Consider the following 26841-nt stretch of genomic DNA (forward strand, 5'->3'; position numbering starts at 1 on the left):
TACCCTCTGATCACACAGGGCTCTGGATGTGTGTGTGTTTGTGTGTTTGTGTGTGTGTGAGAAGATGGATGAGAGAAAATCGTCTTTGTTCGGTCGGCTCTAACTGGTTGAAGAAAGCCCCAGAGAGCTGACAGAGGGATATTTCCTCTTGCTTCAGCATCACTGAAGTTTAATTGACACAAACTGAGTCGGGGATGTTTGGTTCCTCCGTAGAGACAAAGAGGCGTCGTTCAGCACTTCAGACATTTGTCGGGTGTCTCGCTGCCATTATAGTTTTTAGTTTTTTTTTAAACTTGAAGGAATAAAATGATTGAAAACCTGTTTAAAAGCCTTTAGAAATAGCAAATATGTGTAGAAGTGTGGGGTTACAGCCACATACAGTAGATGCAGACTTTAGACTTAAAAGATGATGACATAATGAGTAAACATATTTGGCTGATAAATAAAAACAGTAAAGTCTTTATTTGGATCTGCATGAACGTCAACGTAGTGACTTCCTGTTTTCCACAATTAGAACAAGAATATAGTTCAACTGAGTAATAACTTCCCACTTTCAAGACACTAAATGTGTTATTCTCCTCTTTATGATGCCATTAGATCAATTATAACAGTAATTTTACCAGTTAGTCAAGGCTTTTATTTTCTAAATCCTCTGTGTCTGGCAGCTCTTTCCTGTTGCGTTTTACATTTCTGATTTGTTTAGAAGAAATAGTTGTCAGAAACTCATATAATATTTAATATGTTGAAAAAGAAAAGAGAAACCTAGTAGCTAGAGAGCCAGATATTTTTCTTAGGCGCTGGTGGAGACCAAAACAGAGCTAAAAGAGTAAAATAATGGACTTAAGTTCATCAGGTGGACACAAAATAAGCAAAATAAATAAGAAAGTTTACTGTTATTTCAGACGTTACAACTTTAAAGGTCATGTCAGGGCTGTCAGCTTCCTATTCCTAAAGCAGCTTAAAACATATTTTTGAAAACATTAAAAACAGTAATGAAATATCTGCAACCTACTTCTGTAATAAACCTCCTAAAAGCAAAACTGCCAGTAAAAGTCACTCATCTAAACAGTTTCTTCATAGTTTTTACTTACACAACAGCTCTTGCACATATTTAGAAAAACACAAATCTTACAAAGAACAACAACAACAAAAAAAAGACACGAAACTTGAAATGTGACAATACATGAGGCAGACATGTAAAAATAAAGCCAGTATTTAAAGGACAGTGAGCACATGATTTAAAGCTGACAGTCATGCTGCAGGTTGCCAAAAATTGACCCCATACACACCCAACTATCCAAACGCAGATGTATGAATCAGATCTGCTGGCAAGGGTCAAAGGTGAGAGCAGGTTTTGGATCCAGAGCTCAGTGATTGTTGGGTTAAACCCAGTCAGGGTGGATCCAGTTGGCTGTGTGTGAGAGAGGTCACGTTTCCTGACTGCCTGCCAACCCTCCCTGCGTCCCTCCCAAGCTTTGCCTCCGCTGCGACACGATCTGTCACTTTATTCCAGCCGAGCCGCGTCAGCAGAACGTGCCGCTCGGCTGTTCAGGCCGTCTCTCCGCACACTTCATCACCTCCCTCCCTCCCTCCACCCACCCCCGAAATCTAACAAAGATAAGACGAACTGTTGCTGTGACTGAGAATTTGTAACTGTTTTGACCATTTTGAAGACAGGAGGGTTGTGTTTTTGTTTTTCTGTTTGTATGTTTGCTGGATATCTCAAAGCCTGAACAGATTTCAATTAAATTTGGTGGAAAATTAAACCGAAGGGCCAAAAACCACATGATTCGTTTTTGTTGGTTGTCCAACGTCAAGACGGCTCACTAAACGAGTTTCAAACCCAATTTAAGCAACAGTTTTGAGCAAAGCTTAGCCAACTTCAACTAACAGTTTGTGTTTCTTTCTCTTTTCTTCCACAGATCCACTCTGCTAAGCAGGGTCTAAACCTCTAAGCTAAAGATACCAGAATGAAGACAAACCCCCCCCCTACACCCCCCGACAAGTGAGCTGTTCTCAGTCAACGTCGCTGTTGTTGTCCAAACGAAGTATCCCCATGTTGGAAGGGAAACGACAATCTCTACTTTGGCTGGCGAGGACCCTTTTGTGTTCCCCCCCAGCTTCAGATTTCTATTAAGCTCGGCTTTTCCTTATCCTCTCGCTCTATGTGCTGTATATTTCAGGACAGCTGTTTTTTTCATCTCTTTGTATGACTTTGTAGTCTTTTTTTAAAAAAAAGAAACTCTACAAACCTTCACTGTAAAAGCCAAGGGATGTGCTTTTCTCTTGTCCGAAGCATTTTGCCCTGATAAACCTTCTGTGAGCGTTATACGGAGTCGTTGGGGTTGTTTGTTCCCCCCTCGGCAGTTTTCAACATGTTTTTTTCCACTGAAGCTACAAGTTAGCTGCTGGTTAGCTAACTCAACAGACACGCTACTCTATCTATCTCTCTCTCTCTGGTTCCATAAGCCAGCATTCTCTGTATGGAGAACTTCAAAAAAAAAAAAAAAAAAAACGTACCTGCAACACTGTTGTTTATCATGAAGCTAGCCATTATTTGTAGTTTTTCGTTATGTTCGTCTCCTTCCTTTTTGTACGATACCTGTGTATCTCTTCAGCTTCATGCTTCTAAAGGTTTTTGATGTGTAAGAGAAAAAAAAAATGCGCTGGCTGCATTTTAAAAGAAGATGTAATTGGTTTTGTTTTGTTTGTGTTGTATATCGTTTTGTGATTCGCTAAACCCAGAAAGCACCACTTCCTCGCGGTTTATCGATGGCACACTCAAGGTCACAGTACGCTTCAGTCACTAAGGGCTCGTCGGATGATCCAACAGCGTCTGAAAGCTCTTTTCCTCTTGGAATTGAGGTTTGAGACGATCTGACGCTCGCTTGGTTTGAAGCGTACTGAGGCCTTCTGCTCTGAGCTTAAATACAAGGTGTGATGATCGTATGTTTCCTCTTGTTCCTGATAATCAGTGTTAAAACAGCCCATCCTGCTGCGGAGATGGTGAACCAGGCTGTGTGTGGGCTGCTTTTTGGGTTAACATGCATCCATTCCCCCCTTTTTGTTTCTGTTCTAGTGTAGAAAATCAGTGTGGTTGTGCTGCCCCCTGGTGGTTTGGTCAGAAAAGTGAATGGATTTTGTGTGGTTGAATAATGTGAACTGAGGATTTCTGTTTTAAACCCCCCCCCCCCAAAACACACACACATGCTGAATAATATCCTTTTTTATTTTTCATATTATTAAAAGTAAAAGTTTCCTCCATATCTTTTTATTTATAAATCTATTTGTGTAGTCATTATGTCCTCATGCCAATATCTACTATTGTTTTTATTGTTATTTAATTTTGTACTCGGTACATAACATGCTTAAGTAGTCCTCAGATATTGGCTTAACTATTTTTTTTATACACGTTTGTATGAGACACTTATTTTTCAAGGTACTAGCTCAGAGTATGAAGTTAAATATTTTTTGACTGACGTCTGCTTTGCCTTGACAGCTTCTCCCTCAACACAGAGTGCTGTTGTGGTTTTATTGTGTACATACTGTATGTTTTGCTTTCCTTCCTGTGTTCATCCATTTGTATTTGGACTGTTAAAATGGAATAGAGGAACAGTTTATAAATGAGTTAGTTGTGTTTTAAAAGAGAAAGTTAATAAAAGAATGTTTAAAATGACTGGTTGACTGTGTATGTTTGTTAAAGAGTTTTCAATTTAACAGCAGAGAATCACATCAGGTAATACAGTGGAAATTACTTGTGCATAATAATTAGTTATGTACAATTATAATTCCAAGCACTTAACTTAAGCTTTTGTTTTGGGCTCATTTAGTTACCAACAAAGTATTACAGGTCTAAATTGTAAATGCTTCATTTTACGGATCAATCATTTCTGAATAATTTCCCAGGAAGTCCCCTGGAAAGAACCTGATCCAGTTATCAAGACAACAGAAACAGTGTTCAGATGAACACTTCCAATTAATGCAAGTAGTGTAACCATGACACAGAACACAGCAGGTCAGCTGAACATGCAAAAATGTGTCATTTGTCTGCAAACATGCAAACAATTTAACTTTCCAGAATTAAATTATGAATAAATATTAACTTGGGTTTAAACCATACTTGTCTTTCAAGGAAAAATCTCTTTGTCCTGTAAGAAGTAACCAATTATAAAATTATTTCCTTGAAACTTCCCGGGACATTACGGACCTGTAAAATCAAACTTTACCTAAAATACAAGATATGTTAAACATTGAAAGCAACTTAAATATTCTTTATATGATTAATTGTCAAAGATTTTCAGATTGTGCATGAAAAAAATTATCAAAAGCAACTTTTTAAATACAACTATGTTATTTTTCTATATATGGGTATGTTTAATGTCTGGGAAGAGGACTTGATGCAAACTACACAGTGCTCTAATATTGTTAAAGCTCCCAAAAATGATCAAATTTCACCATTGAAGTCTGAAAACTTAACATAGCTCACTAATATTAACACTGAGCAGGTGGATATTTTGGGATTTGGGGGCATAATTACAAAGGGATCAAACCTCAGATTCTCTCTGTGTTGACATTTTCATGGTCAAATATGAACTTATTGGTGTTTTAATTGAATCATTAGTGTTTTTAAGGCCCTTTAGTATTACCAGTTCTCTCCAGAGTGCTGCGATTATACAAAGTTTCCACCAGGAGCTTTAAGTGCCACTTTATAAATAATGTAAAATTCCTTAACAGAGACACTGTAGGTCTGTCCCGCCTGCCCACATGAGTTCTGGAGGCAGCTAAGGCCGATTCACCTTTATCAAGCGATGAATCAAAGAGTCAAGAGCAAAGAAATGAAGGAGCACTTCATGCAGAGGGAGGTGGACTCACCACACAGCGCTATGGTAGCTTGTTTTGCCTCACCAAAGCATCGTGGATTGGCTGGACTGTGGCTGTTTACAACATCTAGGAGCAAACTATGTGAAAAGAAAGAAAGAAAGAAGGATAAGTGTATTAAAATCTCCATGTAATCCTGTAATTATTCCCTGACATTAACAAGAAGCATGAACTAAAAGAAGAAAACCATCTTAAAAAAGGCTCTGCCCTCAACCTCCATCATCAAATCAGAACAAATCTTTAACAGAACAACCTCTGATGTGACATACAAACCTAATCAAGATGGATCAGGGGAAAATTCTAGTACATGAAACAGTTTTTCCTTTCTCTTGACTTTCTAATAAACGCCAAAAATATTGAAATACATCAATAAAAAGGCACTTTAAGCTTCTTTTTAATAAATTTGCTGCAGGATACCACCATGAAATGCTGTGTCAGACAAAATAAAAACTTTATGATCAATATTTGAGGGAGTTAGTGAGAAGAAACAGATATAACAGATATAATATGTTTTCTGAATGGACACAGAAAAACAAACACACATATTTGGCTCCACCAAGTGACCGAATTTAGTTAGTGCAGCTGATCAGTCTGCTGCTGAATTCATCTGATAAATACACAAAGATATCCTGCTAACATACCACATACTGTGGTTTTAAACTGACACCTGCATGACCTCCACATGTTGCTGTAAAATCATTTCAATATGAGTCACCGTAAATGTGAATATTTTTGTCTTCTTCTCTAGTGATGTGTGATCTCGGAGACAGAAATCAGCGTCCTACATTAACATTTATAATGCTTTTCTAAATTTGGCAGCTGCTCTAACTGCCGCCTCTGAAATGAATCACACATGTCAAACAATAAAGGAATAAAACAGATGATATTTTGGGAGGCAGTAAAAACATAAAGTGTTTTTGGTATGTGTCTTATGTCAATGATTAGACTGATCCAGATGCACCGTAATTTAAAACAGGTTAGATTTATTAATTAAAACATCATTTGAGACGATGTTATTAAAAGAAAGAAGCGGAGAAAAATGAGAATTATTAAGGAATATGAAATAAATTCACGTTACATTTGAGCAGTGTGTAGGTGATGAATTTGCAGGTACATCATAGAAAAAATGAAATGAAATGTTCATAATGTGACAATGTTAAATAGGGAGAGTGTGCATGTGTTCACTTGTGTGCATGATTATATTTTTATTTACTTGAGAGAATAAAAGTAGGATGATTGCTCAGAAATAGCGTGGGAGTATTTTTTTTTTTTTTTTGGTCTCTATCTTTTCTGTTGTTTGTTGAGTGTCTGGTTTTATTTGCTTTATGTGGAGCTTAAATGTGTTTAATTGTGCTTTTGGTTTTGTATCAAACACGAAAACAAACCATAAATTGTGTAAAATCCAGCACATAGAATGACATATTATACAAACAATAATATGACTGTACAGCATTAGAATGATGTTATATTCAATGGCATGTAAAATTTAATGTCCTGCTTCATGATGTTCAAAATGAATACACTATGTCTTGTAAAAATGTTGATATCATAAGATGAAGAGTGATGCAAACAACATATTGCATCCTGTTGTTTAAATGTCTCCACACTAATTCACAGGTCATGCTTGGTGTAGAAGTCAAACATATGATGCATCATGTAATACACTATAATTTACAACACTATGTTGTCCACACAGTGACACTGTGATGCTTTAATGTCATCATCCTACACTGGACAAGAAGAAATTTGGACATTTCTGACTTTGGCAACTGGATAATTTTGTATTTTCATATCTCTTAAAATCATTCAGATAAAACAGGCGAGGTCTTTGGTTGAACCTGTAGACATGTACAGCTGGTGACAGGAGGTCACTGACACTGCAGAGGTTGGCAGCCACTGCACTAAACTATTGAGCCAAAAAAGAAAAGTCAGACTTTCCGAGACCTTTAAAGGACGACAAGCAATAACATTTAGAGACGTTACAAATATGGAAACTGCAGCTACTGTCATCTATCTGGTCAGATAACAATCACTGTACAGCTGTAAACACACTAAACATCCAGATGAGCCCACACAGATAGACAGCATATATGTGTCAAGTGAGGGGTGACAGTGTTAAAAACTGAGCCACCATGCAGCCAAAACAATCAATGCTTCCAATCTGAACACGCGTTCTGCCAGAGTGCCCTTAAGCAAGTGACTGGCACCCTACTCAGACAACAAGAATAAAGAAAAGACATCTTCAGATCATGTGTCAGCCTCTCAGACTCCTCTCAGGTTCAGGTTGGGAGTCACTGAGCAGGGACCAGATGCATAAAACTGTGTGTAGATTCATGACTAAAGCTGTGTGCACGCACAAAGCCAGAAACATGCAAACACCAGATTTATAAAGCTGTGCGTACACATGGTTCTGTTTTTTTAAAAAAAAATAAATCTCAGTAATTGTAGAACTGTGGGCGCACGTGCAAGAGCCTCATTTCCACTCCCACAATTATAATGATGATCATATCAATCCGCCGCGTGCTCCACCAGTCTGGTCACCTGTCAATGAAACAAACGGGAAAGAAGAGGTGCTGCACCCGCGAGGTTCTCCAGCCAGAACAGCCATTACGCGCGACCATTACGCACGGCTGTGCGGCTCTTTATAGCGTGTGTATCATAAATCCATCACACGGATAGTAAACCATCAGCAGCAGTCATATCTCAGAAATGTAACCAATGTTTAGATTGTAACTCTTATATCTAAATAGACTTTACAATCTGTGCCATATGAAAGAGAGGAGAAGAATATTAACAGGAAAATAAAACGTTGTAAATACAAAGAAAGATAAACTGAATCACACAAAAACCATTCATCAATATTACGTGTGTGAAATGCGTCTTTGACCGGCATTTTACAAATCTGTGTCAACACAAAAAAAACCCCATCAAACAATCAGTGCAGCTGGTTGTCAACCAAAACAATGTTTTACTAAAAGATTCCGTCTCTCATCGTATATTTCATCTCCACCTCATCACATCACTTTAGAAGAACATGTGCAGGCCTGGTTTGAAGAATGCGTGAGGTGTTCACATTCTGTGTTTATGGGCCAAATAGCAGTTTATATGCGGAGAATGGCGTAAGCAGGGGTTTTTTGTGTGTACGCATCGTTTATGCATCTGGTCCCCTGGATTATTACTTTGTTGTGGTTCCGAGTCCTGCAGATGAATCAGCTTTGGCCACCTGCCATTATTGTTCTGTGTGCCTGTCGATGGAATCCGCTGCAGGCCAAGCTGCTCAGAACGGCGTCACTGGGAAAACCAATTAATCATTTCGGGATGCAAAGGACTGCAGCTTCGGGTAGACTTTCAGCTCAGTCAGAAAAAAAAAAGTGAAATGCATGATAAGAAACATGACATATGGTCACATGGAGTCAAAGAGAGGATTAATGAGATGAATTATCTGCTTAAAAGACATATTGGACTCTGCACTTTTTAATATTGTATTGATCTATCTCAGCTTTTAAACAATGTCTATCCTTTTTTATTCTCATGTTGGTACCACCTTGTGTTAATGGGGGTTTAATATGTTGCTAATAGCTTTATTAATGGTTTGTAGGTAATTTGCTTATGCTTTATAGATCACTTATAACCTATTACTAAAGCAACAGGTTGTGGAAAAGTCTCCTCCAGCAGGATTCTGGCTTATCTCTCAAATGAATCAGGACTGTTTGTTCACGTACTCCTGGAAAAGAGCTGCAGGACATCTCAACCCGAATCCATTTATTAGACAACGTATTAACATTTATATCAACTCCAGACTCAAGGGATTACTGCGAGAATAAACATTTATAATAGAAGACTTTCTAACTTTTCCTGCTGGCGTATTAGAGAGTGTGAAGCTCATCTTTATCACTTAATCAGTTCATAATGTTACTAGATGAATAATGGAGGGTTTATTAGAGAGTGAGAAACCCATTTGTTATGACTTACAACTTGTATCATTAATATATTCGGTGGTTGTTAGTTATGATCTCTCAAATCTGGAGATAATACAAATGTTTGGAAGTTGTTAATCAAAGATGTCCTGCAGCTCTTCTCCAAAAGTAAAGAAGCAAAGCAAGTGACCAGCTGGAGGAGGAATTTCAACAACCTGGCAACTCAAGTTGTTCTTATTAATGACTTATATCTGATCTATAAAACATTACAAATAACCAGTAATGTAGTAACAGATTATAGTCCCTTTATAAAGGGTGCTTTGTTAGAAAGTGGTGTCTATCTCTTATTTAGCTGTTTCTTTTTCTTTTTTTTAACTTTTTATTTCTTTAAAAAATGTGTCATGTATCATCCTAATTTGTATTTATTACAATGCATTTCCTGTATAATGCTTGTAATTGGCTTTGTATATGAAATGTGCCATAAAAGTACACTTGTCCAGTTCTTTCCTGCTGAAAAGAACAAATACATTCATTTATTTAATTATTTCTTTAATTATTGGACAAACCGATAATAAAACTACAGCCAAATATTTTACACAAGCAGAGAACTGAGAGGTGAAGCAAACATGCCTCATTTCTTTACAGAAATAGATTAATTACTGACATCTGTTAAACCTCTGGATTCATATAGCTTCATATATATATATATATAGCTATGTGCTATTTTTTCTCCTCTTACTGCTATTTTTAAGTTTTACTATTTTATTGTCTGTTTTATTTTTGTTTGTATGCTTGTCTTTATAGTTATATTTGGACCAACACTTATAATTTTGCTCATAATTTTGCTTTTGTGCCTCTTGATTCATGCAGTGTTGAAGCTTTTATCTCCCTGTAAGTTTGTGCAACTGTTTTGTGCCTATGTTGCAATAAAAATAAAGAAATATGCCTAAATTTAAAAAAAATAAAAATAAAACACACAGCCTACAAACCCTAATCTCAGTTTCTTCTCAACCAATAGAAAAATGTTTATCCTAAAAGTTTATTTGGACGTAAAGTGAAGAGTTTCTCAGTCGACGACTTTTCTTCTTCTTCTCCTTCTTTTTTTTTTTTTTTTGTAGATTAGGCTCCACGTCGTGTACACCTGACCTGGCAATCATACCCGGTTGCCGCGCACGCGAGCGAGAACGCGCTCAGCCGAGGAGGAGAGAGACCGAGAGCGCGCGACACAGGGAGAGAAAGAGAGAGAGACAGAGAGGGAGGAGAGGATGCGAGCAGTGCTGTAGATAGACCCCGTCTCTCTGTACTGATGCTAACACATCATTTCTGCTCTTAAACAGTCTTCAACGACCGTCTGAAGGCTCGGAGCTCTGATCAGGTGAGAACTGAAATCTGCTCCAAACTAGACTCATCTCAGGGGGGGAAGAATGACGAGGCATCGGGAAGTTACAGGTGCACGAGATGTAGTTGTTATTTTGTAAACGGAATTCATTTTCACAGCCTTCACGAGATATATGTTATGGGGGGGTATTAATACAGCTGGATATTATATATTACCTGTAAATCTTTTTTTATTTCAAAAGAGTTGAAGCATCAAAACAAAAGAAAAATATTTAAAGATCTTCCCAAAAAGATTCATAGATGATGGCAGAATAGTCCGAGCTTACATCCACTCACTATCCCAGCAGGAATGTGATGAATGAAGTCTACTGTATGTGTGAGTGGGAGACAGTCCCACACGACAAAAACAGGATTGTTCTCTGGCATTTTCCCCTCATGTACTCTCTCAGTATGTGGACAGAAACATGCTTTAAAGATGATTTTTTTTAGAATGTAATTACACTGTTAGAGTTGTATTTTTTTTTTTATTATGATAAGCTTCCCAAACAGCTTTTCCTTTCTCTGCTGCAATCTGAGCAGATAGGGAGTGACTGTTGATGTAATGTAATACTTCCTGCCTTCTGAATAATAAATGGGGGAGACACATTCATTGACCATTATATACTGATCCGCTCTCTCTCCAGTTTTCTATCCTCGCAGCGTCAGCTCTTTTGTTTGAAACCTCACTCCCAGCTTCTACAAACAGACCTTTTCCTGCTAAATGTCACAGTACTGTTGAAAAAACTCACTTCCCCTCGATATCTTTTCAATCATTTCAACAAATACTGACTTTGAATCTGTCTTGTCTCCTCAGGTGATAAGAAGATGGGGAACGGCTCGATGAAATCGAAGCGTTACAAACACACAGAGGGCTCCGGTGCTTCTTCTAATGGTCGATCTCACAAAGATGGCGGTGGGTTCAAAAACACGTCCATGGATTCCCTGAGGGCCCGAGTGGAGGAACTAGAGCGAGAAGGCAAGAGGAAGGATGAGGAGCTCTGTGCCAAAGATCAACAGATCAAAGTTCTCCAGGAACAGCTGGCCAAGCAGACGCGATCTCTCGCCGAGCTGAGCGAGGAGCTGCAGAACAAGTGCATCCAGCTCAACAAGCTGCAAGACGTGATGAGGAACCAGAGCGGAGCCTCGGCGGGTCTGGCATCACGGCAGCCTTCGATCAAAGCCAGCGGCAAGAGCAGCCCCAACCTCAGCGTCCGCATCAAGGAAAACCTCAACAGGAGGAAAGGGGCCAAAGCCGGGGTGTCAGCCGAACCCACATCCAGCAGCCTGCCGAAGTTCTCCTTCGACAAGGCCCGGGTACCGAAGGATGCGAGGTGAGATGTTTCTCTTCAGGAAGCTTTAAAACACAAAAGGAGTCCAGACAGGAGCCTTTTAAAGGTTCATGAAGGTACCCTCAGGCTCAGTCCATCTCAGCCTGGTAGGTGATTTTTAAAAATGCAAGCAGCAGAAGGAGTGGGTGGTAAGTGGAAGATGGGCAAGAGACAAAAAAATTTGAATGTGATGAGCAAAAAAACTCTGGTCAGTGACTGTAAACTAGGACTGACTGTGAAACAGAAGTATTTGACATAGAATACTGTCAATATGATGTCCAGGATTAATGCATTTCATTCAAAAAATGGCTTTAAAATGGATTAATAGCTCAAAAAAGTGACTGAAAGTGGTTTGATAAAATTTTGCAGGCCACAATATCCATTTTACAATACATGGATGAAAATGTGTCCAATATAGTTAATTATTTCAGTGATTTCCTACAAAATATGTGACTAGAAGAGAACAGAATAAGATATTTCTTTATAAGCAGGTATAAACAGGCATAAATCCAAATTTCCTCCAATGAAACAAAAGCTCCAACAACCGCCTGTCAAATAAAATTATCTTTCCTCTAACTGTTATTGATTTATAGTACCCGTCTGTGTTACAGTATGTCCCGCCCCGACAGGAAATATAACAAATTTAGGAAGTAAGTTGATCTCAAAATGCTGCCTCATGGAGACTTTAATAGTTCAAGCCGTAAGAGAGAGAGGATGTTCAGAACCTGAGATGATGATGAGAAAATCAAGACGGTGCAAAAAAAGCAACAAATAACAACCGAAGAGGCAGAGATCTGTCTTACTGAAGTGTTTGACAAGCGTTGACATGCGAATAGATGAAGACAGTAATTGATTTATTAATTTAGACATCACACAGTAAGTCTGCCCCCTACTGGCTGTTAGCAGGCACTGAAACATCTACAGATAACGCAATGCATCAGACCTTCCGCCTGTATTACTGTAACTTCTGTAGGTTGGCTGTTAAGACACATTGTGTGTCTTTGCTCAGACTATTATAGGACATCCAGCAGGTGACTTAAAGCTCCTGTTCTACTCTAAAAACCTTCTAACTTAAGCCCGTTGCACCAGTATACCTCGCTTTATTCCAAAAAGGTTTTCAGACAACTATTTTTCTTGCAATTCTTGCATGTATTCTTATAAACCTTTTGTTATTTATTAAGAGCAAGTACTGTAATTTATGATGGTTGTAATGTTGTTTTGTATGCCTTGTATTTATGGTGATTTATAAGTCACATGACTAATTGCTGACTGTCTTTATCATATAAAACTCAAGAAAAAAACGCAGGTGCTCTTGAAGAAAAGGGTCATCACATGGAAGGAAAATAAAACTTCAGGCACTCATGTGTGAAACAGGAACAAAAACACTCAGATTAAGTTAAAAAGACAATAAAAAACTGACCGGTTTTGACCTTAAGGGTCTTCATCAGGGTACAAAAAGGTGAACAAACATCAAGCAAACATTTTATAAAGACGAGACATCATAAACATGGCTTCTCATTGTGGTCTGTTGCTTTCACCCACCTGTATTCACTCATCAATCAGGAAGTTTATAGAATGTTTGATTGATGTTTGTTCACCGTTTTGTACCCTGATGAAGACCGTTAAGGTCAAAACTGAACCGGTCGGGTTTATATTGTGAGTAGCCATGTTTTGAATAAAGGCTTTTTGATTTAATCCTAGTGTTTTTGTTCCTGCTCCACGCATGAGTGCCTGAAGTCTTGTTTTTCCCCTCTATATATAGATATATTGGAAACAACTTCAGATTAAGGCGAGCCAGCTGAAAACGTTCACGGCATATCAGAACAACTTAAGTGTATTTGTGAGAAGTACTGAAACTCAGAGTTAGAAACTACTCTACAATAAACTCGCCTATGTTTTACTCATTTCTACTTTTCATATCAGCTTTTCGGAGCTTTCAACCGTTTTCATCCAGTGAGTTGAGAAAGATGAGAACTCCCACAACACTTGTAGTATGAGGAACAACTTTATTAGTTGACCGACGCGTTTCGGCTTGTGGCCTTCATCAGGGTCATCTCATCTCATCTTTCTAGACTTATTTCCCTTCTCCGTGCACCTTGGAAGTAGGTGCCAGAGACCCTCACTCTGCATCCAGTGAGTTGACTCAGGTTATCATGTGATGGTCACATGATAACAAGTGAATATATACGGTCATAAATGTTCAGAAAAGCTGAATATTCAGGTCTGACCATATTTAGAAGTAACAAACTCTGGACTTGCTGTTTGGTGTTGAAGATGTTTCAAGAAGTTTCAGTATAAGAACCTTTATCTCTTTAACTGTCAAGTCAGTTTTACAATATTTATATGCTCCAAATCACAAACTCGTCTTAAAGAGCTTTGCAATGTGCACAACATACAGCATCGACTATCCTTAGATCCTCCACCTCACAATGTGTCTAAAGATTAAAGGATTTTTGTCTTAGATCAGACTGATTTCAGCTTTCACTGAGACATTTTAGAAACCCGAAAATCTCCTCACCGGATCAGGGATGAGAGTTTGTGAAGAATCCAGGCAGATGGAAACAAACACAACATCATCATCATCATCATCATTATCATCACGGCTTTTTCATTTACATTGAACACTCCAATCAACACATGCTGCCCACATCTCCTCGACTATTGTCTCCTTTGATTTGGCGATTGAGTGCTTTGTTCCTTCAGCGTTGAGAGTTGAGTGTGTTTGTCATCTTTGCATTTTAACATGATGAATAAGATGTTTTACATTTGTTAAACAGAGTGTATAGAGAGATCCTTCTCCATCAAATCTAAGTAACAGATCTTGAATGTGTGGCTCCTCATGTCATGTCACATCATTCACTGTTTACACAACTACAAGCTTCACAACAAGGTTGTTTCATGAGAGCAGTAAGTCTTGTTAGATTTCCCAACATGAAAGCCAAATTGCCTTTTGTCACAGCAAGTGTTCATCAGATTATACAACATGAATACAGCCCAGGCAGTGAATAAGTCTCCCTGCTCCTCATGTTTAAAACATATGTCGCTAATAAGCCCAGAATGTATTATATAACCAAAACTAATGTAAATGAGGCTGTCTGGTACCCTCATGCAGACTGGCCCTTTGAAACTGAATACTCATCTTGAATGTGAATGACAGCGTAACACATTGCAGACTCTGGCGGAGTAATGACACAGCAAGGTGGGAGGAAAAGACGTGGGCTGAAAAATAAAGGACTGAATGTCATCTGCTCTCATTTTATGAAGCCCAAAGTGATAATTTATTACACACGATAAGGTGGATAAACAGACCACCCACCACCTGCACCGGTCACCTCCCCGAGCAGCGACCGGGTCTCATGATCTATAGTTTGCATTCAACCTCGGTTCTTAACCTTTTCGGTTTACAACTCCCCGAAGGAAGTGATGTCTTCTTCTTACGGCCCCTCACTCTGCAGCTGTTAAAATCCACAACGGTGAACTTTGACAGCTCATCATGATTTTATGTTTTCGCTGTTTTACTTGATTCATTGTCGGAATGAGCCCAGAGGCTGCAAATAGTCATCATTTCACAGGAGACAAAATATTTATCACGCAGACTAAAAAACGTGGTGAGTAATGTGGATGTGGGCGTCGCGGTGGCTCAGCGGGCTCAGGAACGTACCATAAACCTGCGATTAGTGGAGGGAGAAGTGCCTGAAGTATTTCATTTACAGAAAACAAGTGTCGAAACTACAATGAAAACATACTCCACCCGTAATGGTCCATTAGCGAATACTCCGCTTTAAAAGTTTGACCTCAATAAATGTGAAAAAAAATCGAAAAAGCAAAGTAAAAGTACACATAGTGAAGAGGACTGTTCTCCTGTTGTGTGAAAGAATGAGGGGAAGAAGAATAATAGGAAAGAAATAAGAGAAGAAGGAAGAAAAGATGGAAATAAAGAGATAAAGAGGGAATGACAGAGGGAAGCAAAGTAGTAAAAGGTAAAAAAGAAAGAAAGAGAAAGGTTTGAAGGAAAAAAGAAATAGCAGAATGAAGGAAGGAAGAAATTCAAAGAAAAAGAAAAGAAAGACAAACGGAAAAATAGAGGATGGAAGAGAAGAAAAAAGGAAAAAATGTAAAGATGTAAAGACTGAAAGAAGTCAGAAGGAAAAAAGGAAAGATAGATGGAAGAAACGAAAGAGAAAAAAGAAGGGACAGAAAGAAGTAAGGCCGCAAACTAAAGGTTATTTTCATTATTGATCAATTGGGTTATAAAATATCAGAAAATATTGAAAAATATCCATCAGTTGATGTGTTCAAACTGCTCGTTTTCCTCGATCATCAGTCCAAAACCCAAAGATTTCAATTCACTGTCATAAAAGAAAAAGAAAACCAGCAAATATTCACAAATGAAAAGCTGGAAGTAGAGACATTTCTGCTTTAACCCTCCTGTTGTCTTCCAGTCGACCATGCAACTTTTGTCCTCCCGGGTCAATTTTGACTCGAGAGGACAAAAGTCCACAGATGCTCTAAAATTTTAATAAAACACCCAAAATTCAATGAAAGTAGTGATCATTACTTTTACTTACAAAGTGTGTGGATTTTCAGGCAATTAGATGAAAGAAATCCATATTTCTGATATAAAAACATTTGAAAATGGGTCAAATTTGATCCGAGGACAACAGGAGGGTTAAAAAATTATAGAAACAAGAAATCGATTATCAAAATTATTGGACTTCATTAAATGTCCTGAGTTTGAATCTGCCCAAATATCTCTCTGCTCTCCTCACTGACAAAAACAAGCTAAAACCACAAAGATAAACCTACAAACATCTCCACTTCATAAAAAAAGGCACCCACTTCTTTCTGTGAATTTACATTTTCTAACTCTTCTCCTGTTTGTGACAGTGTGAAGAAACTGCTGGCTGATGCTCTGAACAAGAACCAGTACCTGAAGAGGCTGGAGCTGCAGCAGATCAAAGACATGGTGGAGTGCATGTATGAGCGCACCTATCAGCAGGGAGAGTACGTCATCGAGCAGGGAGAGCCTGGATACCATCTGTTCGTCCTGGCAGGTAGCAACAGTCCTGTTTGATCATCTTCTGCTTAGTCTGGAATTTAATTAGGAGAAGATCTGGAAATGAACTTTTTACATTGGCTGATAAACCTGAAGTCTCTGAAGATTAGTCTTGTTGCATAAGCAGTGTTCGGCATCGCATACTCAGTATGACGTCAATTTGAGTATGTAGTACTTTCCAACTGCATTGTATGTGGATTTTGTATATGTGAGAAATGCCCAGACGTATACTAGATTAGCAAGAATTTCTAAGTACCATACTCAACTGCCCCAAAATATGCCCCAGAATGGAGATTTTGAGTCAGGCTAAAAGGCTTTATTAAGTTTTAATACTTTGTTCAAGCAAGAAAGTAACCATTTAGATTTCCAATATGTGATTCATTTATCCAAATAACGCCTTTTTGGAAATTTGCTGCAATCAGTCATGTGCTACAGTCATGTGACTGCATCACATGACTGTCTTCCTTGAGTAAACTGCAGTGTGAACAGTCTTCTGGCAACAACATACTTAATTATTCATTTAGTAGGCAGTATGCAGTACTGATTGAGTATTTTATTATTTTGAACACAGCCATTTGACCATTTTGGTCAAACATGACGTGACGCTCAATAAGAAGCAGTAATGGCATGACGTTCTAGAGCACTGAGCAGGTTTTCACTCCATCCAGTCACCTCAGCACGTGATTTCACTGATCAGTTCCTCTAATCAATGGGAGGAGTCTTTGATTGGAATGAAAACCTGCAGATTATATCAGAGTTACCATTATTACAAGTTTCCAACCTCAAAATAGTGTTAATGTCAACCTCCAAGTTGTAATAATTACTGGGAAACTGGGATTTTTTCTGACAGATCTGATACATCCAACTTCTAATAATTTAGAAGTAAACAAGTAGCTCCGGGTCTGAAAAGTGAAGCCAATGCAGAAGTGCCTTAAACCTGCACTCTTTCTAATGACCATCAGGGGGCGACTCCACTGGTTCCAAAAAGAAGTCCGATTGTATAGAAGTCTATGAGAAAAGGACCCTACTTCTCACTTGATTTATTACCTCACTAAACAGTTTCCTAATGAGTTTATGGTCTCAGTCGCTTGTTTTAAGTCTTCTTCAATACAGCATGATGTTCATTTTGTAAATTATGGTCTTATTTAGAGTAGAATAGATGATAAAGCAGGGTTTGCGTTAGGGTGTGGCTACCTTGTGATTGACAAGTTGCTATCAACGTTGGCAACGTAACGACAACGTTGGTTATGTACGTTACAGTGTAGCTATAGCGTCACTATTTTAGTGTGTTCAGTTCACGAAAGTTAACCGTAACATTTTGGTTGCTTAAAAAAGTCTAGTTCAGCCTTCGGTTGTTCTGAAAGACTCAAGGAGTCAGCTGCTCAGTTTTTCTGGTAAGTACATTTTATCTTAAGCTAGTTTTTCTCTGGCCAAAACTAGCATTAGCATTACCATTATCACAGTTAACCATAGACGATAAACGTAAAATGCTGCCAAGCTAGCAGCTAGCATTAGGGTCAGCTCCACCCTCTTGTCCAAATATGGTCATTTCTGGCTCCAAAATCCAAGATGGCGACAGTCAAAATGTTTAATGATTGATTAAATGATTAAGTGCCTGAAAAACAAGCACACAATGTAAACAGGAAGTAACTACAGCATTACTGGCAGTAATTTAACTTCTGAAAAATACTTCAAACTATAGCTTTAGGGGTCAAACAATAATTAATTAATGTATTTTTAAATAAGTTTATTGTGATATGTCTATCAAGTTAAAACACTTTAAAGTTTGTATATATACTTTATTAAACAGCATTTTAATCAGGTGTATGGTCAGATGATTTGATCGTATTACCTCTTTAAAGGCCAGTTCAGATTAATGATTCACAACGAGACTGGATATAATTTGCAAAAAGAACCTCAAGACGCCTGATCGTATATTGTAATATTTACCATTATATATTTAGAGGTGTAGAGTGGAGAAGAAAACATTATGAAAAAATAATTTAATTAATAATAATTTAAATATAGCCTACAGTATATTTATTTGTTACATTAATCACAATACCTAGCACACCTTCCTAGGAGAGAACATCATTTAGTAACATTTTAATAACTAAATGACATTTAGACAGACTTTAATAAGCTCCGGATCTATATGCTTGTGCTCTTATTATTGGAGGTGTTCTGCCTTTGATATAAAATAAACACGTGCAAACAATATACTTACTTACCTGCAATTCCCACAATGTATATAGCAGTATGTGCATCGGTGTGCATACAACAGCCATTATAGCAAGATTTGTGTCAGCTTATTTTACAGCATCATAGAGGAGTAGAAACTTCTACCATAAACTAATGCTGCAAGTACTTTTCCACACACTCTCTGCGAGAAAATGTGTCCTTTCTTGGTAAACTTAACCTTAGAACCCTGAATAAATGGCTGCGGTCCATTCGGTTGCTGGCAAAACAAGAGAGCTTCAGAGGTGTTGCAGACCGGTTTGACATGTCAAAAGGAACCCTGCATTATGTTTTCTCAGACATTCGCAAGGTCCTGTGTGAATAGACGCGAGCCTGCCAACCTGGCAAATGGCTCTCAAGACAAAACTGGCTTCCCTGGAGTCATTGGAGCGATCGATGGTGCACACATTCCCATCCCAGCACCCGCACTCCATAGAAACAGTTAGATTAACAGGGAAAGACATGCAAGTATTCAACTCCAGGCAGTGTGTGCATTAGAGATGATGTTCCTTGATGTGTACACTGGTTGGCTGGGGTCTGTGCATGATGCCAGGGTGTTTTGGAAGTGCTCATTATATTGCCACCTCTAGGATGTAATGGGAAGTGACTACCACCTGTGCAGAGACTCTGCATACCCACTTAGCATGTCTCATCACACCAAAAAAGAGATAATGGACACTTATCTTAGAGGCAAATGAAATTCAACACACTCCACAGCTCAGTTGTGATTGAAAAGGATTGGAGGCATTTGAAGGGGAAATGGAGACAACTGAAATAAAAGGGCACCAAATGGAGGATTGTGAAGATGTGGATAGCAATGAATGTCAAGCAGTAGACCCTGAAAATACTATAGGTGAAAGAAAAAGATATGAACTTGCTTTACTTTGGGTTTAGGATGATTTAAGCTCTGTTTAACTACTTCTGTGTGCTTCATCTAAACGTTCAGAAGTTTTTGTTTCATAAAAGAATGGAAAGAAAACAAATCCTGAATAAAAAGACACCAAGGTAGATATATCATACCATTAAACAAACAAAATAGACCCAAAGCCATCAGCAGAACATGGTAATAACTTCCTATTATTTCGTTAAAGCAGTAACAAATTGTTTTAAGATGTCATTCCTTTCACTCGCCACTTCCATTGCTTGTTTTTGCAGGACCATTACTTCCAACATCTGCCTCCTCTGCTCAGTGACATGCTGCTCAAACCACTGGGGTGTTTCAGACTGTGGACTTTGTGTTTTCTCTTTTTGCCACGTTCTGCTGATGGCTTAGGTTGTGAACTGGGTCTGATGAAGATCCTGGTTGGAAAGAAAATCAAAATGGTAGTGATCAAGGCATCAAACATCACTTTCCTTCGACAAATACCTTTTGCTGTTTTCACATGGACTCAAACATGTCTGCATCTACTGTAAACAAGAGCCATGTACAAACAAAGCTACTTCAAACATCCAGTTAACCAAGCTTCTAGTTACCTGATCAAATAAAGCTGTTAGCAACACCACCAAGCTACCCAGTAAACGTAGATGGCAACATTGGAGCAGAGATCCAATATATAATATTATAAGATATATAAGATTTTAGAAATGCATGAAGGTAATATTCTATTTTTGATCAACAAACTGCACTCAACTCATCTGTTGTGCTAATTCATGTTGATGTGGCACTAAAAAAATTTCCACAATTAAAAATATCAAATGACATGGAAATGATTATCACCAGCAAATGATGACACAGTCTGGACCGGCTCCACACTGGGATCATCAGCCAGGAGGTCCTCTATTGAGGAGAAGAAGATCCAGCTGCTGGCGCCACTCCCAGTCTTCTTCTTGTTATTCACTATTGTTTTGTATCTAAGAATAGAAAACCAGACATAGCAAATATCCTCAAGTTGCCTCATTACCAAAAAAACTTCTGCTCCAAAGTCGTATCCAGCATTTCTACTGCTACCTTTTTTCCACACTTCTATTTTCTTTATAGATTGAAAGTCATTTGCTTCATTAGACGGATTAGAAGCAAGGTTGCTTCATGTGTCCATGGCTTTGTATCTGCATCATAATACAGTATATCAATGCTAAAATTGTATTAGGGAAGAGGAATCAACTTAAAATGTACCTTTATGCCTTTGTTGGTGGTTTGAGACTGGTGCAGATTCTGTCCAGAAATCTGCTGTATTTTACGTCCTTATGTTCTAAAACTGCACCTGGCGATATGACAAGGTCGGCCTTTTGAGACCTCAGGCAACGGTTTCAGACGCTCTGCAACTAACAAGTTCAGCGTGCTGCAATTTTCACTGCAACGCTCCAAAACCGTCCTGTTCTAAGGAGACAAAACAAGCAGATCATGTAGAAACCTTGGGAAATGATGAGTATCTATTCTTCTGTGCTGATTTCAACTTGAGGATTTATATTTGTCCTTTTATTTTCCTGTGTAGCTTAGATTTGGCAACATTTGATGAGTGATCAATGATGTAGGAGAGTTAATTATGAAGAGATTGTGGTACGAAGAGTGACTGCTGACTGTAGGTTTAACAGAAAAAATATGAATTTGGCAGAAAAGTCACACCCACCTGCCACACCGACCTGTAGTGTTTTGAGATGTCTATATTTGGTCCTTGTGTGCTCTCAAACTTTGCCTTACTGGCTACTTTACAACTGCTCTGACCAAGAGCCAATCAAATCAAAGAACTCCTGATTGGTTACACTCTTCAACACATATCAATACCATCCAAAAGTTTTTGTGAACCTTTGTACCTATTTCCCTGTTGTTTGGATGGTTAACTAGCTTAATGTTATTCTATGAAAAATGTAGATTATAATTATTTTGGCCTGTGAAAAGTATTCTTGGCAGGTGTATACAGAATACATTCCTCTGGTTTACCAGCTCTTGGCAGGAGAGTGAAGAAGTTAATTTTGGATACAAATGTATTCATCCAGGCACCCAGACACAGTGTACAAGCAACCGACCTAAAGGGCACCATAACCCTGCTCTGTATTACATATTTATTTATCAATTTATTCATTTTTGTACTTATTTAATTACTTACCTATTCATTTACACACTTATTTACTTGTTCTCTGTAGGAGGTACCTCCAAACCTCACCAGCAACTTTCTCAAAATTATAAGGCAACTAAATTTTTTTAGATGACCACATGGCTTCTAAACAATGGTGGGTCATAGGCCAGTGTGGCTGGTGGTGAAGTGAAATTTGACAATCACAGACAAAATGTCCCAGTATTTGTTCTGCTGTCTGGTGTTAAAGTGATGATTTCCCACCCTGCCTGGATGGGAAAATGTAACAGGTCAGAAATGTAGTGCCTCCAGTAGAGCGGTCACTTTGGACAGTCAGATGAGTCCGAATATGACTGAATACCTCCCTAAAGTATTAAAAAATATTTGTAAGATGTTTAAGGATGAATTTGTAAGATATATTTTTAAACAATACATTAAAAAAAGCAGGTAATTGTGATGTAAAACTGAGAAGGAGCAATGACTCTGTGATATTTTACCACTAAAACTGAATCCAACACAGCTTTTGCTTTTGTCATATGCGTATAGTTACTAAGGCATTAAAACCGCTCGTGATTATTATTCACAAATGAAACCCCTTGAAATAATCGCACAGACGTCAGGAGCCAACGATTGTAATCTCATTAATGAAGTCTTTGACTCATAATTTGTGCTGCAAATGATTTCATTTCAGGGTCATTGGCAGACCAAAAGCCTAAAAATACATGTCACATCTTGCATTACGCTAACAGTTGGAGGGTACAGATGGTAGGAGAGAGGGGAAAAGGAAGAAGGGAGAGGGATTTTATTTTTCATTTTCTTATGTAAAGGCTTAAGCATTTTAGTGGAGGTATTGTGTTCTGTTTTTTAAGCAGATAGCATACATTTTTGGCAGAGATGGCCCCAGGAGGAGTTATTATTTTTGTGATACCTTCCAGAATCAATACTGTAAAGAGGCTATTAAAACTATAAAACTGTCTGTTCTTATTTCTGTATCTGTCTTTGTAACAGGATCCATACGCCTGCTTGTTTGCAAGGAGGCATCTTGTATTTTACAAAAGTCTGACCATATCTACCAGCTGGTCCAATTTTGTGATGTACTAATCAAAGGATCTTTTCCTGTCTTAAATGAATAGAATGAAATTTAAATGTCATTAGATTGTGCCTGTAGCCAGTGTCTGTCTTTTCTCCTGTGTCCCAAATGTAAGTAGGTTTCAAAAAGCTATTGATTTTCCTTGCTTCATATTTACAGATGGGAAGCTGGATGTGTTTCAACATAACAAACTGCTCACATCGATCACGGTGTGGACCACGTTTGGAGAATTAGCCATTCTGTACAACTGCACACGGACTGCATCAGTTCGAGGTAAAAGACTTTTTCATCTGTGCACTGAAGGCAGAACTGAAGTTCTCCTTATCAGATTGTTCTTTTATATTTCAGGCATCAGGCTGGCGCTTTGATCCAGACTGACTGCACATGACTGAGTGGTCAGCATCAGTGGTCAGTGTGTCCATGTTGTTGGCTGACGATGGACACACTGACTGCTGCAGGGATTGAATCTGTGACCTTGTGGCAGAGATGATCACACGTCACGTAACACAAGTCTAATCCCGTGTCCCATTTCTTCTCCTCAGTGCGAATACACACAGATGCATCATGCTATTACCAAATTCAAAACTTTGCTCAATAAAGTTTGGCACCCTACACATGATCAGAAATTTAAAAAATGCAAAATATATAAATATATATATTTTTCCATTAGATACAAAAGAAGGCTCTGGCTATTATTCTCCTCCACAGAAGATGTCAGCCAAGAATTCAACATGAGACAAGAACCAGGAGCAGTGACTTCCTAGTGTCTTGTCACCTTTGAGGCCAGCTGCTTTCCCTTTTATCAGTATTTATGCTAAGCTAGGCTAAACACGTCCTGACTCTTGCTCCATATATTACCTAATGCACGGACATGAAAGTGGTGTAGATCTTTATATCTAACTCTCTCATATTTCTCAGAATGTTTGAGTTTGGACAAGGGTACGCCTAAAAGTAGATAACTGTCATCTCAATAAGTTTAATAAGATGACAGTTGTCTATTTTTCAGCATACACCTCCCCCTCAAAAAACTCATTTTTCACCACTCCTGTATTTGTGGGTTAGTCATAAACCCAAGCAAACAGCTCAAAGTAAGTAATGAAATATTTAACAGGCTGTCGATAGTTCGATTGATCGGAGGCTGCACTCCAACAAATGTGACATGATGTGTTTTCTAGTTGGGAAGCCAGTGAGGGTTTCTTGTCTTCGTTATTGCACTGGAGGCTTCTACTGGTGAGAAAACAAGGGCAGAGAAGGGCAAAATTTATATTTGTGTAGATGATGTGGATTACTTTGATTTCTCACAGCTGCATTTTCTAAACTTCATGTTAAGGTAAATTAAAAAGAGCTACCACCTACTGAATTTTGATTGTTCCCATTGGTAAAAGATACTAAAGTCATTTTTGTTTCCCACCCTCTCCAGTACTTAATAAACATATTCTTTTATATGCCCCCCCAAAACATTGTGGACTGAATGTAATCTGACACTTCTCTGACCTTCATCTTAGTTGTAGTGAATTCTCAAAAGCTGAGGAATCACCTGATAGTGAGAGACGGAGCATCAGATAAGTCATTAGACCGAAGTAAACAAGCTTTTGCATGGGTGTGTTGACAAAGGCTTTACATGATATCCACAGCTTTGCATTCTGATTGGTTTTCACCTCCTCGGCATTTGGAGAGCGCATACCATGTATGTGAGTGCTCTTTGTCCAGGTTTGTATATTTAACCAAGTAATTGACTGGTTGCCCTTTGGGGGGGAGGGACACCGAGTTGACCTCAATATTCAGGGTGAACTGGAAAAACTGATAGTTTGACAAGTTTCTCTTAGTGGGTTTTACATGATAACAGATGAAGTGGATAAAGGGAAACTCTCTTGTTAGCTGTTATCTGGCTTTGCTACCGCTTCATGTCAAACTTTCACAACCACTTCCTCCTTGTACCAACAAAGGCCTGTCTCCTAATTTCTGTCGATTTAATATGACTCACCACCAAGTTAGCAGACAGATTACATGTTTTTCTCGCCGTCTTTGTCCATCTGTCTAAACAGAAGGACGTTATTTCTTTGCAGTGATAAAGGGCTTGAGTTAAGATAGAAAACTGGGAGGAAGATTAGGGAGGGATAAGAGAAAATGTTCATCTGTTGTTTTGTCTCTGACACGGTAATCAGTCTACAAGTTTTTAGACATTCTGCTATTGAAAACATCTGTGGCCACTTTAGTATTTACTAATCAGGGGCACAGGTCAAGTAGTATTTCATTTAAAGGTCAGAACCTGTAGAAGTATTGATGGATGTCATGTTGTTTTTTCAGCGGTGAACAAAGTCCGGACGTGGGCTTTGGACCGTGAGGTGTTTCAGAACATCATGAGGAGGACTGCTGAGACGCGACACGAACAGTACCGCAACTTCCTCCGAAGGTTAGCCTCAAGCTGTAGCCAAGAAGCTAGCATAATCTTACTGCTATGATTCTTGTAAGCAACAATGCACCACAAGTTTTTTCCCCTGATATAAAAAAAGTAATGGGCGATATAAAGGCAAAGAATGACATGTGTGTTGTTGATGTTCTATTTTGGGACTTTGCCAATTAGGAACAAGTGTTTTTCTGAAGATATGGCAGAAATATGGTTACCAAACATCTACATCAAACTATGTCATGGTTATTGTGGGAAATGACCACCACCTGGCATCCAAAAGCTGGAAAATGGGACTCAATTCACAAGTTACTTTGGCAGTTCATCACTGTACAAATCTTGATACTGATAGAATATAGATAGTAGTAAAGGTCCAATTTCAGATTTAGCTATTTGGCCAAATAGTCCAAAAACAAAAAACTAGTCCAGATAATTAATATTTGGGGATGTTGTTGGGTAAAATAACAGAATTAAGGATCCTGTATAGTAATGTAGATTGTTAATTTTGTATTTAGTAATATTTAGTCAAACAAGGTCATTTTCTTGTGATATTTAAAGATGAGAGAAATTAGTCATTATAGCAAAATGACGATGATACTTACCTTTAATGCTGCATTAAGCAATGTTGGACCACTAAAGGGCGAAGAGATTTACAGATAAACTCACAGCAACAAGGCCATGATATTAGGGATGTGCAGAGATCCCATTATTTGTATTTGTATCTGTATTTGTTGAGGCAGCAAAATTATTTGTATTTGTATTCGAATGAAAGTTACTGATTACTGAGCTAAAACTTTACTCATCGCCTCATTGCAGACAGACCTCTTCCTATTTATACACCCATAACACAGAGACAGCACACTGTGTAACGAGTAGAAGGAACTTCAAAGGCAATTATTGCTTTGTATTTTTCATTTATTGCCTATTTTTTACAACCTAACTTTGTTAGGAGAAGGGGAACAACAGGTTATGGAGAGTCCCTTGGGAGCACTTTACTTGTGTCAGTAGCTCATTTTATCTCAACAAATAATTTTTAAAATATTTGTATGAAACAAATATTCGTATAAAACCCACTATTTGTGCTTTGCCGAATAATGTATTTGTATTCGGGCACACCCCGACATGATATACTATTGGTTTAGCAAGTTATTATCACTCCTGCTTCTTCAACCAACTGCTTATTTACACATCCAGCAGACGCAGAGCAACATTATCATCCCACTGGAGACATATTTGTATCCACCTGATGAATCTAAATCCATTATTTTCCCTCTTTTTAGCTCTTTTTTTAGTCTGGTTTGGATGATTTCCACCTCCTACAGTAGAAAGTCAAAAGTTTGGACACACAAGTGAATGGGAAGATGTGTCCAAACTTTTGACTGGTACTGTTTATATTTGGCTTTTAGCTGCTAAATATGTTCATTATTTGTGAGCTTGTTGGCTAAAAGAGGCTAAAAGTGGTACTGCCCAGACCTCTACTTGTAGATCTTAATAGTAGTAAATCTTTATTAATATGTTTACTGTCATAAAAAAGGCAAT

The 26841-nt window shown here is 38.3% G+C and overlaps 2 protein-coding genes across 4 annotated transcripts in view; both read left to right on the forward strand.

The window, feature by feature from the left end:
* The window catches only part of rasgef1ba (RasGEF domain family, member 1Ba), a 147215-nt gene extending 143539 nt beyond the window's left edge, over positions 1-3676 (forward strand). For both annotated transcript variants that reach the window (XM_044332179.1, XM_044332188.1), the window contains one exon: positions 1923-3676. In XM_044332179.1, coding sequence (XP_044188114.1) covers positions 1923-1947 — 25 coding nt within the window. In that variant the 3' untranslated portion in view covers positions 1948-3676. The remainder of the gene's footprint in view (positions 1-1922) is intronic.
* A 6284-nt stretch (positions 3677-9960) lies between these two features.
* prkg2 (protein kinase cGMP-dependent 2) overlaps positions 9961-26841 on the forward strand; it is a 34336-nt gene continuing 17455 nt past the window's right edge. For both annotated transcript variants that reach the window (XR_006398624.1, XM_044332211.1), the window contains exons 1-5: positions 9961-10170; positions 10987-11503; positions 16388-16554; positions 23055-23168; positions 25203-25308. Coding sequence is in view for 1 of the 2 variants with exons in the window: in XM_044332211.1 (XP_044188146.1) it covers positions 10998-11503; positions 16388-16554; positions 23055-23168; positions 25203-25308 (893 nt within the window). In the remaining variant the exon portion in view is untranslated. The remainder of the gene's footprint in view (positions 10171-10986; positions 11504-16387; positions 16555-23054; positions 23169-25202; positions 25309-26841) is intronic.

Source organism: Thunnus albacares, chromosome 2, assembly GCF_914725855.1.
Source record: "Thunnus albacares chromosome 2, fThuAlb1.1, whole genome shotgun sequence".
In the NCBI taxonomy this organism is placed as follows: domain Eukaryota; kingdom Metazoa; phylum Chordata; class Actinopteri; order Scombriformes; family Scombridae; genus Thunnus; species Thunnus albacares.